The sequence below is a fragment of the Galeopterus variegatus genome, unplaced genomic scaffold (assembly GCF_000696425.1).
Source record: "Galeopterus variegatus unplaced genomic scaffold, G_variegatus-3.0.2 Scaffold1458, whole genome shotgun sequence".
Taxonomy (NCBI): Eukaryota; Metazoa; Chordata; class Mammalia; order Dermoptera; family Cynocephalidae; genus Galeopterus; species Galeopterus variegatus.
The window spans coordinates 140861-153336 of NW_007727569.1; the positions used below are offsets into that span (position 1 = coordinate 140861).

A 12476-nucleotide genomic window follows, 5' to 3' on the forward strand; every position below is an offset into this window, starting at 1 on the left:
AGGGTGTGGTCCGCACCACGCTCAGCCAGCGAGCGCACGGCCATCCCTATATCACTACCAGCGCAGCACTCTCCCGAGTGAGCCACAGGGCTGGCCCATGTATGCTGCTCTTATTTGATGGAGGTGGGGACACTCAGTTGAGGAAGTGGTGATCCATCGGAGCTGTTTTTCTATAATGCCATACTCTACCTTCCCTAAAGCAAGGAATATCTTGAGTTGGGAAAAACACAAATTTCTGGTTTCTCTGAAGATACAGTAATTTTTATGGGAGTTTGGTAATTTAATTTTCTTTTTCTTTTTTTCTTTTTAGAAGATGACCGGTAAGGGGATCTCACCCCTTGGCTTGGTGTTGTCAGCACCACACTCAGCCAGTGAGCCAACCGGCCATCCCTATATAGGATCCGAACCCGTGGCCTTGGTGGTATCAGCACCGCACTCTACCGAGTGAGCCACGGGCCAGCCTGTAATTTAATTTTCTAAAGCAGAAACATCCCTCACTGCTGACATTTGTTCAGAACACTTAATGTGCTACAAAAGACAACACTATAACAAGTGTTTTTCTTGATTCGGGAAGCCAGGAAGAATGTCTGGTGGTATGTTAGTTTTTAGGGCCAGAATAAGGTTGGGTGAGTAATTTGTTAATTAGATTTATTTTACTACATGTGAGGCACTGCTTACCTGGAGATACTATGGTGAATAAAACTGAACAAAGGATATGAATGTACGACACCAACAGTGAACCCTAGTGTGAACTGTGGACTTAGGGTGATAATGATGTCTCAGTGTAGGTTCATCAATTGTAACAAGTGAACCACTTGGGTAGGAGATGTTGATAATGGGGGAGGCTAGTCGTATGTGGGGGCAGTGCATATGTGGAGAGTCTATACCTTCCTCTCAATTTTGCTGTGAACCTAAAACTCTAAAAAATAAAATTTATTTATTGTTTTTTTTTCAAAAGATGACCGGTAAGGGGATCTTAACCCTTGACTTGGTGTTGTCAGCACCACACTCGCCCGAGTGAGCCACGGGCCGGCCCTAAAGTTTATTTAAAAAAAACAAAACTACGATTTCTCTCAGAGCTTATTGACTAGTTGGCAATCCTGACGGACTTGATATAATTCTGCTAGGCTTATTTTATTTATTTATTTTTTAAAAAGATGACCGGTAAGGGGATCTTAACCCTTGACTTGGTGTTGTCAGCACCACGCTCACCCAGTGAGTGAACCGGCCATCCCTATGTGGGATCCGAACCCGGGGCCTTGGTGTTATCAGCACCGCACTCTCCCGAGTGAGCCACGGGCCGGCCCAAGGCTTATTTTTTTTTTTAAAGAAACTTGTTATATTCTGATAGTGAAACATTCGGAACAGGAACCTAAATTTTAAAAACCTGCTTTTCAAGAGTCAAACGTAAAGTATTACTATATTTGTATGAAATGTTTAGTCTTAGCACCATGAGACTGGGAAGTTCCTTATCTTCACACCAAATGTCATACTTTCCCTAGAGAAGATTTAGCTAATCTTGCTAACCCTGTCCCTTGGTTTGATCTTCATCCTAGTTAGAGAAATCACTGAAGTATTTCCCGAAAAAATGACGCGTTGCAGCAGGAAATCTCTAGTGACATTCTGCCTCTGGCACTGTCAGGAAAGACCATAGTTAGCTACTTCGTTCTCTCTCGGAGTTTTAGAAAAAGATAATCTACTTTAAACACTGACAGAGGACTCTATAGTTTGACAGCTTTGCCGACGCCCGACTTTACATCTTTCTTTGTTCCGGAATCTTAGGATCTGCTGAAGTTCCGACATGGAATCTCCCCGCAGCAATTTAGTTTAGAATATAAGGCAAACCAGTAAAACAAAATCTTGTACAGTCCCCACATATCCATAGTAAAATGGATGACTTCGTTGCAAAACCGCAACTACCAAGAAGCAATGAGAGAAAAGGCGGAAGACATTGTCGTTTCTCGTCTGCACCTCTTAGTCCCATATTGGAAATAGGTGCTCAAGTTGAAAGAGTACAATGTCATCATAATAAAACTGGGGGGGGGGATTAATAACTCGAATTCAGAATACTCCGTTTTCAAAGAGAATTCCTAACAACCTCTCAACGGCTGAATCTATTGTTACTCATTGGGTGCCCCGCCCCTGGGGAAAGGGCGGAACAGCGGAAGTGACGACACTGTGCGCGCCGTTAAATAGCAATAGGCGGAAGTTTGGCTCTCTCTCAGTCTTAGCGCCATCTTCTTAGGTGAGTTGTCGCTGCTTGTGTTCGGATTCGGCGTACAATCCATTAACATCTGACCTCTGCATTTACCATCATCACCGCAAACTAACTGTAACTTTTTTCTCTTTGCCCGTAGAAACCTCTGCGCCATGAGAGCCAAGGTAAGGGTTCCCTAGCAGTAAGCTTGGGAGGCAGAAGTTGTCGAGTAGGAGGAGACCCAGGCAAGCGAAGTCCGCCATGGTTAACTTACTGCTGGGTTCTCAAGGGTGCCCAAGAGCCTGTGGGAGAGGAATGATAGTTTGGGGAGAAGCAGAGGTAGTAGCGGTGAAGTGGGAGAAGAAGGTGGGAGGGGTAGAAAAAGCACTCGGAATTAGGGTTTTACGTCGGACGAGGATGTCCAAATTATTAATGTGATTTCTGCGACCAGGAACTCAACTTGGTGAACGAAGTGTCCGGTTCTAAACAGTTCATTTATATCCCTATTTAAACCTGTTAATAAGGCTAATCTGTTTTTTTCTCTGCCTCTTACGATTGCTTGCCTAGTGGAGGAAGAAGCGAATGCGCAGGTACGCTGAGGCTTTGCCAGACCAGGAGGAGGGAAGTGGGGTGCTCCTGAGACAAAACTTGGGGGGAACGTTTGGTTTGGAAATCTAAAAGAACTTTAGGAGAAAAAGGTTAAGAGCATTCCTTTGCCAGAAACCAGGGATTGAACCACAGGACAATAGAACGGCAGTGCTTATTCAATTTGCCACCGCATGTATTCTTTGCACTTTAGATTTAAGGTGGGAGAGAAAAACTGAACTCTTGTTCGTGGGCATTCCTATGTATACTTTCAGGCTGAAGCGCAAAAGAAGAAAGATGAGGCAGAGATCCAAGTAAACGGCTAGTTTGTGCACCCACGGAGGCCACAGGAGCAGAAATGTGGAAAGCTGGAGGCCGGGAACGCTGGTACAAGTTGTTGGACTGCATGCTACTGTCTAGAACTTCTCTCACAGTGGATCTAGGATGTCCATCGCCATCCGAGCATCGAGACCACCTCTGAGAGATCCACCTTGCTCATTTTAAAACAGTCCCTCTTGGTCCGTTGCCCTGGACCTGTGACGTTCTGGACTAGTTCTGTTCTCATTTGTGGCCGAGTGTAACGTGTACAATAAATCATCTCTTCTGCTGTGTTAGCTGAAGAATCAAAAAATTGTCTTGTCTGTTTATGGTTCCATTGGGTGGCGATTCTGTATCATCAGTACAGTAGTGTGCCCTATTACTACCCGTGCTGTTGAAGGATGTCAAAGCTACTGAGGCAACAGCCCGGAAATGTGGTGTGGTCAACATCTGGCTGGTACTAGAAAGGGTGTAGTATATGCCTGGGGGCAGGTTTCGAAGTCAGCGGGCAAGTTTGGGGTAAATACTCGATCCGACCCTATATTTGCTTAGTTTAACCTTTCCAAGTTCAGTTTTCTGGGTTCGGCGATGTTTTTCTGGTCGGGTTGCCATGGTAACACGCAAAGCTTGCTGGGAGCTTTCTGCGGCTTGTCGCACAAGCTCTTTGCACACCATAGATTATAGTTCCGGGTCTGGTGGCTAGAGCGTCGCTTCTTCCGCAGGAAGCGGAAGAGAGGGTGGGCGGCTCTTTGTCGAAGCCAGAGGACCGGCAGGCGGCAGCAGCAACTACGGCGGCGGCGGCAGGTGAGGGAGGCGGGAGACTTAGGTGGAGGCCGCGCCCGGAGGGGAGGAGTCGGGGCCGGCCCAGCGGCTGGGCTTGGGCGGGCCATACAAGGCCCCCCCAGGACTGAGCTGGTTCTTCCTCACACCCCAGGGCAGAGGCCCTTTTCTGACTGACCCCGTTTCGCGAGCAAACGCCAGTTCCATGACGTCACAGCCCTGCCCATCCCCTCAGCTTGATGTCACCTGGAAGCCCCTCACCCCGCTTCACTTCGTGCTCCCTTAATTCACTAATTAATTACAGTAAGCGCCGGCGGCACTACACGGAACCTGCTAAGCTAGAAGACTTGCTGCGGGGAAACTCCTAGGACTTTTTCCTGCAAACTCTAGGGTGTTGGGAAGCGTCATAATCGCCGCCCCAAGTCTAATCTGCCATCCCACTGCACTGTCAGTCGCTGCCCTTGTACAGCTCCTGATTCGGCGTTCCTAACTCCAGCCCTAGGCCGGGCTCTGATCCCCATACCCTCCTTCATCTTGAGGCTGGGTGCCCCTCACCCTTTGTTCATTCAGGGCTGGTTTTGCAACCCATTCTCCCCTCTCCTCCAAATTAGTTCTATCCCTTACTTTTCTTACTGGCAACTTCTCCCTCTGACAGGTGGGGAAGTTCAGTTTGAACCCTAAGGAAATCCTTAAGTTCCCAGAGCTCTTGCCCTTTTATCAGCAGACTTCGTTCTTGTGACACCCATCCCGTAGTCCTCCTTCTCCTGCCCAAGTCTCTGTTTTTTCCTGTTCAGAACCCAGCAGTGATGTGGAGGTGGAGACCCACAGGAGCCCCGGACTTCACCTGAGATACCTCAGGTATCGATTCTGGGAGAGTTGGGTGGGAAAGAGTGTCATCTACTTATCTGATTCTGGTGGGACTTGCAAGTGGGTCAGACTTGGATAGATGGCATTTATTCTTCACCTGGTTATTTCTTTTTCTAGTAAAAGTTTGTATCTTCTCTTTTATCACTTCTTTCCTTGATTGTTTCCATTATTCTGAGGCTACCTCCCTTTGGAGGAAGAAGACCCCTCTTCATTTACAGATTCTGGTGTAACTTTGGCCTCTGGTCTGGTCCGTTCATTTTAGGGAGATCTGAAAGCAAACTTAAGGCAGTGGGCTGGGATAGGGGGTAGGTCAAGGCCAAGGAAATCAGGAAACTTTCCTTTATGCTCTATGCTGAAGAGGAAACAATATGAAGTTTTTCTATTTGAACAGCAGGGGGAGCCTGAACACTGCCTGGGAAAGGCTTAGAAGGTCCAACACGTGGTAGCAGGGACTCTCAGTCTATTTGGGGGTGGAGAGGGGAGGGCTAAAACCAGGGCAGTGGACTGGCATTCCAGAGCTCTCTTGGGAAATAGGAGACTTAAAAAGCTTTTATGGAGTCTATAAATAAAGAGGATTTTTATGGGGTGAGGAATGGTGTGGTTTGATGTCAGTGGGATCTTCTCATGGGGGGGGTGGTTAGGAGGGTGGTGGAGGATGGGGGAAAAGGGTCACTTCTTCCTGTGAAATTAACTTTTTCCCACCTTGACCTTGCCACAAATGATTTTGTCCTGGGAGGTCTAAAAGTGGAGATTTCCCTGAAATGCAGGGGGCTGTTTTCCCTGGAGTTGAGAGTGGTGGTGGGCTGAGAGGGAATACTGAAAAATGACAGGTTTAGGGACTGCCCTCAAGCTGGTCTCTTCACTCAAGATTTCTTGGGTTCTAGAGATCTGATAATTACAGGAGCCTTCGCCTGAAATCTCGTGGTAGAGGGATTAAGGAAAGTTTTGTTACAAATGTCACAACATCCATAGATCTAGTAGTTAAGCAGCCCATCTTAGGCCCTATTCCCTGTCTTTTCCCAGCCTATTTAGATACTAAAAGCAGTTTTAATTTAACTTCCACAGCTTTAATAAGGTCAACTCAGAAGGGAAGATAAAATCCAACACTGTTCTCTCCCTGCCCCCTCCTTGGCTTATTATCATTAGTAAGATGAAGTAACTTCACCTCAACTCCCTCCTTCCTCCGTTAGCCAGGCAAGTATGAATCATTCTGACCCGGACCAGGTGCACAAGAGCCTGGGTAGGACTTCTGATGAGTCAGCCAGTTAAGCCAGAATTCTCATCCCTTAGATTCACCATCTCTAAGCCATTGTCCTGCTGGGCTGCCTGCTTTATAGTTAGGAAGAACGGGGTCTCTCTGGAGGACTCCTGTTTGACACAATTCTCCTCTTTTTTAGTGGTCACCAAGAGTGGCAAGAAAAGGAAGAAAGCCCTGAGTTGGGGGGCACCAGGATGCCTGACCGGGACAGCTATGCCAACAGCACTGCAAGCAGCGGTGGAGGCCCTGGAGGCAGTAGCAGCGAGGAGGCCAGTGGGGTGGGGGCAGGCAGTGGCGGGGCCAGCTCAGATGCCATCTGTAGAGATTTCCTGAGGAATGTGTGCAAGCGAGGCAAGCGTTGTCGATATCGTCACCCAGACATGAGTGAGGTGTCCAACTTGGGGGTGAGCAAAAATGAGTTCATCTTTTGCCATGATTTCCAGAACAAGGAGTGTAGCCGCCCAAACTGCCGTTTCATCCATGGCTCCAAGGAGGATGAGGATGGCTATAAGAAGACAGGAGAGCTTCCCCCTCGGCTGAGGCAGAAAGTGGCTGCTGGCCTGGGCCTTTCACCTGCTGACTTACCAAATGGCAAAGAGGAAGTCCCTATCTGCCGTGACTTTCTCAAGGGTGACTGTCAGAGAGGAGCCAAGTGCAAGTTCCGTCACCTCCATCGGGATTTTGAGTTTGATACTCGGGGTGGAGGAGGCACTGGTTGTGGGGGCTCCACAGGTTCAGTCCCCCCAGGACGACGTCATGATCTCTATGATATTTACGATCTTCCTGACAGGGGCTTTGAGGACCATGAGCCAGGCCCAAAGCGCCGGCGAGGTGGATGCTGCCCCCCTGATGGCCCCCATTTTGAATCATATGAATATAGCCTGGCTCCACCCCGAGGGGTAGAATGCAGAGTGCTAGAGGAGGAGAATGCCATGCTCAGGAAGCGGGTGGAGGAACTAAAGAAGCAGGTCAGCAACCTGCTGGCCACCAATGAGGTACTGCTGGAACAAAATGCCCAGTTCCGCAATCAGGCCAAGGTCATGACGTTGAGCTCAACTGCACCAGCGACTGAGCAGACTCTGGCCCCCACCGTGGGCACTGTTGCCACTTTTAACCATGGAATTGCCCAGACTCACACTACTCTCAGCAGCCAGGCTCTACAGCCTCGTCCTGTGTCCCAGCAAGAACTGGTGGCCCCTGCTGGAGCTCCAGCTGCTCCCCCAACCAATGCTGCACCTCCTGCTGCTCCACCACCCCCACCCCCACACTTGAACCCAGAGATCACACCACTGTCAGCTGCTCTGGCTCAAACAATTGCCCAGGGAATGGCACCCCCACCTGTCTCCATGGCTCCTGTGGCTGTATCTGTGGCTCCTGTGGCCCCTGTGGCTGTATCAATGGCCCAACCCTTGGCAGGAATCACAATGAGCCACACCACCACTCCCATGGTGACTTACCCCATTGCTTCCCAGAGCATGCGCATCACAGCCATGCCACACTGATGGGACTAATGGACACTCCCCTGGTATAGCCTCCTGGGGCTGGGGTCGAGGGGCCCTTACCCACTTGCCTAGCTCTCCCAGGCCCTCTTTGAAGGGCTCACTCAAGAACTAGGACAAGAGACTACAAGGAGTATGCTGAGGAGCATGTTCTGAGGAGAGGTTGGGCTGGTATGTTTTCTCTCACCTCCCTTTTATCAGGGTCCTCTTGTCCATCTTCCTGCAAGTCTCACAGTGGAGGCTTGCATAGGAGTGCAGACTGAAGTCAGCAGAGAGGAAGGACTGACTGAGGGGCTGTGTCTACTTATGGGAAGTTGGGGGCATCACTGGTCTTGTCCTCTCTTCTGCACAGCACAGTTTCCAGCACTGGTTTTGGAAGAAAAAAATACCCTCACCAGAAGGGAAGCCAGGAAAGATTGGGAAATGGGTGGCCGAGCAAGAAGGCCTGATAAGAGCCTTCAGGCAGTTTGGGGCCCAGTTGGGTTGAACAATACAGGAACTGCTCGTGGGCCCCTGTGAAGGTTGGGACCATAGTACTGCAGCCCAAAGACTAGGGGAGTATTCATTACCCTAGCTTGGTCTGGAAATCCATAAGGCAGGGCCCACTACTTTCCAAAGAAATAAAAGAACAATTATTTTTAACAAATGGAGGCAGTGGAAACTTGCTTAGATATTCTGTCTGGAAGATGGGAGCAGTAAGTAGATCTCATGCCAGAATGGGATAAAGACCCCACCCTCACATAGCTTGGGTAAGTTGGACGAAGGTCAGTGAAGAAGGGTAGGGACCCAAAACAAGACCAAATGGGGCTGTGGGGAAGACACTTTGTGTGGTAAAAGCATTGGAGCCACCTAGTCTAGTTTAGAAATAGTCCCATCTGGTTTTGGTCTCTATCTGTATATGCTATTCCCAGGTTGTCTTAGTAACCAGGGCTCCCCATTTCTCAGCACATACACCCTCCTAGTACCTGCCCCTACAAGTGATCCTAGTACTAGGGTCATTTAGTGGGGGCAGGTACTAAGGAGGGTGTATGTGCTGAGAAATGGGGATGGGATGTTATATAGTTGACAGATCCTTCCCTTATTCAAACAGAACAAGGCAGATAGCAGTTGCCTCTCTGAGCTGTTGATGGTGATTAATGTCCTCCTACTCCATCCCTTCCTAAGTGGCCAATGCCTTAAGCCTTCAAGGCTAGGGAGGTTCTGGGAAAAGGAAATTCTTCTCGGGACACAAGCCTCAGGGTTCATCCCTTTGTTCCCTCTGTCTCCACACAGGGCCAGAGGTTTTTAAGTCCACATAAAGGTTAGTAAGGCCAGCAGACCCAAAAACCAAACCTCATTTCCTCGTCAGCTCATGCTTGATGTAGGGGAAACAACTCAGGTGTCCAGACTAATGAGACAATGGATTTGGGGATAGAGAAGGTGATTCTGTGCCTCTGCCATCATATTTCATGCTACCTCTTGCTCTCTTGTCTGGTTGGTCACTCAGGTTACACCTGGAGTTGGAGATGGTGGGCTAGGTCAAAGCCAGTTATTAAAAAAAAAGGGGGTCGGGGCCTAAAGACTAAAAGTAGGCAAATATTGTTTATGGATTTTAAAAACAACACATTGATAAGCTTATTGTTGGTTTTCTGGAACAATTCTGGATTATTAAAAGAGATGGTTTTATGAGCATTTATTTAGTTTTTATTTATTTATTTATTTTTTTAAGATGACTGGTAAGGGGATCTTAACCCTTGACTTGGTGTTGTCAGCACCTCGCTCACCCAGTGAGCAAACCGGCCATCCCTATATGGGATCTGAACCCGTGGCCTTGGTGTTATCAGCACCACACTCTCCCAAGTGAGCCACAGGCCGGCCCGTTTTATGAGCATTTAGAGATGAATGTGATCATAGTCAAATCTTGACTAATTTTATTTCCTTCTTGCTGAGTATCTCCAAAGAGGTAGATCTGGGAAACTGTAGACGTCATATGTCTTGTATTAATGTATTCCAGCTAAAGACCACCAGGAATACACCTGTAGTTGAACAAGCTGGGTTTAATGCTTATTGCAGTGAGGGAGAGAGCACACCATTGGGACACCATTGTGTCTCAGCAAGAGGGTGATAGAAAGGACTTAAAGGACTTAGACTTTGGTTAAGTTATTTGGGAGAAGGTTCAAGGAAGTTGGTGCTCCTCTGAATTGGGTGCTGTCAAAGGAAGCAGGGATAATTCTGTGATTGATGGGCCGGCCCGTGGCTCACTCGGTAGAGTGCGGTGCTGATAACACCAAGGCCCCGGGTTCGGATCCCACATAGGGATGGCCGGTTTGCTCACTGGCTGAGCATGGTGCTGACAACACCAAGTCAAGGGTTAAGATCCCCTTACCGGTCATCTTTTGAAAAAAAAAAAAAAAAGACATTCATAATTATTAAGAGCCTGTTATGTTCTAGGCACCTTTCTAAGAGCTCCATGAAGGTAGTAGAACTTTAATCATGGCTTGTAAACATAGCAATCTAACATGCCTAAGTGGAACTACTCCTAAGTGTTGTGTGTTCTTCTAAATATAATTTTTATTTATTTATATTTTTTATTTTTTGCTGGCTGGCCAGCTAGTACAGGGATTCAACCCTGGACCTTGGCATTATCAGCACCATGCTCTAAACAACTGAACTAACCTAAAAGTAATTTTTAAAGTGAGCCATTGACAAACCAGTGAGGTAGCTGAGAAAAAGAAAACTGGCAAGAGAAGGCTGAGTAAAAACTCAACAGATGTTCTTAAAATATTTCAAGGGCTGCCCAATGGAGGAAGGTAATGTGTTGCTGCACAGGAAATAAACAGATCTGGAATAATAGCTAATATTTATTGAGTGCTTAATATAAGCCAAGGCACTATGCTAGGTGCTTTACATGCAATATTTCATTGACACAATGTGTACTATTATCGAATCCATTTGGCAGAAAAAGCAGGCTTAAAAGGTCAAGAGTTTGGGTCCCTGTACTGGCCAGCTGCCAAAAAAGAAAATTTCTTTGGTTGGTTGGCTCAGTTGGTTAGAGCGTGGTGTTATTACACCAAGGTCAAGGGTTTAAATCCCCATAGCGGCCAGCTGCCAAAAAAAAAAAAAAGTAATCTGCCCAGGATTCTACAACTAGTTAGGAATGGGGCCAGGAATCTATTCAGGTAGTCTGACTCCAGACTTGACATAGAAAGTTCTAATGAGGGGCCCGCCTGTGGCTCACTCGGGAGAGTGCGGTGCTGATAACACCAAGGCCCCGGGTTCGGATCCCATGTAGGGATGGCCGGTTTGCTCACTGGTTGAGCGTGGTGCTGACAACACCAAGTCAAGGGTTAAGATCCCCTCACCGGTCATCTTTAAAAAAAAAAAAAGAACTAATGATAGGGCCACCCAGCAATGGTACCACTCACTACTTGGCAGTAACTTTCAAATAATAAATAATACAGAAGAAATTTCGTCAAATCTTGTTGCTCCTTCCATCTTTGTGAGTGGACTGAGACCAGAATACCACATGTGACCCTCTGCATCCCCTAGGAGGCAACTTATAGTTTACATATAAATACAAATTGCAAGTCCAGGAAGTCTAGGTACTGTCTCTCCTCCTTTAGACCGCACCCTGTAAGACACTTTCTTTAACAAATGGCCATCTCTTCCTGTTGGCCCACTTGCTGTTTATCACCACCAGGTGGCACCTGGACAAATGATTGTCTATTGACGGAGACCCACCCTGTTTATTTGTGCTGGTAGCTGCATTGCAGCTGCTGATCTTGTGGCTCCTGGGCCTCAGCTGGGACTAGACTTTCCTGAGGATGAGGTGCTACAAACAATAAAGCAGTCTACATACTGCCAGCCCCAGGGAAGTAGAGAAAGGGAAGTGAGAAAATTTAAGATTAATGGAGGGAGGCTGGGTAGGGACAGGTTTTAAGCAGCTTCGATGAAACCACAGGGTGATGAAATCTGTGCCCTGCAGAGCCGGATAAAAATTTATCAGCTGCAGATCTAGTTTCTCCCCAACAATCAACCCTAGTTCCCCTGCTACATCAGACAGAATAACACAATAAGCCCCATATATACAGCATTAAAAGATAATCATGATCAATCCTTCCCTCCTCAGCTTCCAATTAGTATAGTTTCTAGGTCTCTGGACAACACTCCACCTCGAAGGCCAGTTAATATAATAATAGTCATCATCAGTGTACCCTGCTCTTTTTCCTTCCCAAACTCACAGTACAATGCAGAATTGCATTAGTTCTACACTTGACTGTATTCCAAACCTTTCGTCTAACTCAGGCAAATGTCTCACTACTCTTGATTCCTCATTTTACTGTCCTAGAAGTTCCTGAAGTTCAGGAAATTCTTGGAAAATGTAATAATTTCTACTGCAGTTGAGTCGCCTACCCCCTCTTTTGGAACCGATTTATTCTTAATTCATCCTCTGTGATAGAAATGACTAACTCTTGGAGATTTCCGAAAAGAAATAAAGCCTCACTTCCTATTCACTCTTCCGCTCTCTTTTTCTTCCCTGAAGGCAATATTATCTCAACTCTGTAATTCTCTGATTCTCCAGTTTTCTCTAGAGTCAGTCGTTACACTGCACAGACAAGGTATGGGATTCGGGACTGGATAGACAGGATCGGTCATCAAACACTTTCATTCCAAATAGGATCATTCCTTTCCTTTTGTAAGGGCACCCAGGAGAAAACTGAATAAGGAATGTGCTTTGAGTATAAAAACTACGGGAAGTTCAAAAGTGAATATATAGGAATCCCAGGCCAAATCCTGCCAACCGTCCGAATGGATGAAGGAAATCCGAACCCTCCACAGCCCTTCAAATTCGCACTCCAGCTCTCTCTAAAGCGGAGTAATTGGCCGTACGCCTCTGCATGACGTCATACCATAGGCACTCCAATCCTACGCGGGGGGAGAGCGCTTGGCCCCGCCTCTCTTTAAATGGTACGCCCCGCCTCTTTGTCCTCCT

General features: G+C 47.3%; 1 protein-coding gene and 1 long non-coding RNA gene across 2 annotated transcripts; both read left to right on the forward strand.

The window, feature by feature from the left end:
• The first annotated feature begins 2181 nt into the window (after window positions 1-2181).
• On the forward strand, window positions 2182-3414 carry LOC103594000. The gene is made up of 4 exons (XR_550810.1): window positions 2182-2245; window positions 2358-2382; window positions 2765-2787; window positions 3058-3414. It is a non-coding gene; the product is annotated as an uncharacterized LOC103594000 (long non-coding RNA).
• Window positions 3415-6150: 2736 nt separating this feature from the next.
• Window positions 6151-8150, forward strand: ZC3H10 (zinc finger CCCH-type containing 10). Its single transcript, XM_008577163.1, has one exon. The coding sequence runs from the start codon at window positions 6200-6202 to the stop codon at window positions 7505-7507; it is 1308 nt and encodes a 435-aa protein (XP_008575385.1). The 5' UTR covers window positions 6151-6199; the 3' UTR covers window positions 7508-8150.
• The last annotated feature ends 4326 nt before the right edge of the window (window positions 8151-12476 follow it).

What these genes read in the sequence shown, in the direction of transcription:
- ZC3H10 (XM_008577163.1), top strand. Translation starts at nt 6,200, where the DNA reads ATGCCTGACCGGGACAGCTATGCCAACAGCACTGCAAGCAGCGGTGGA.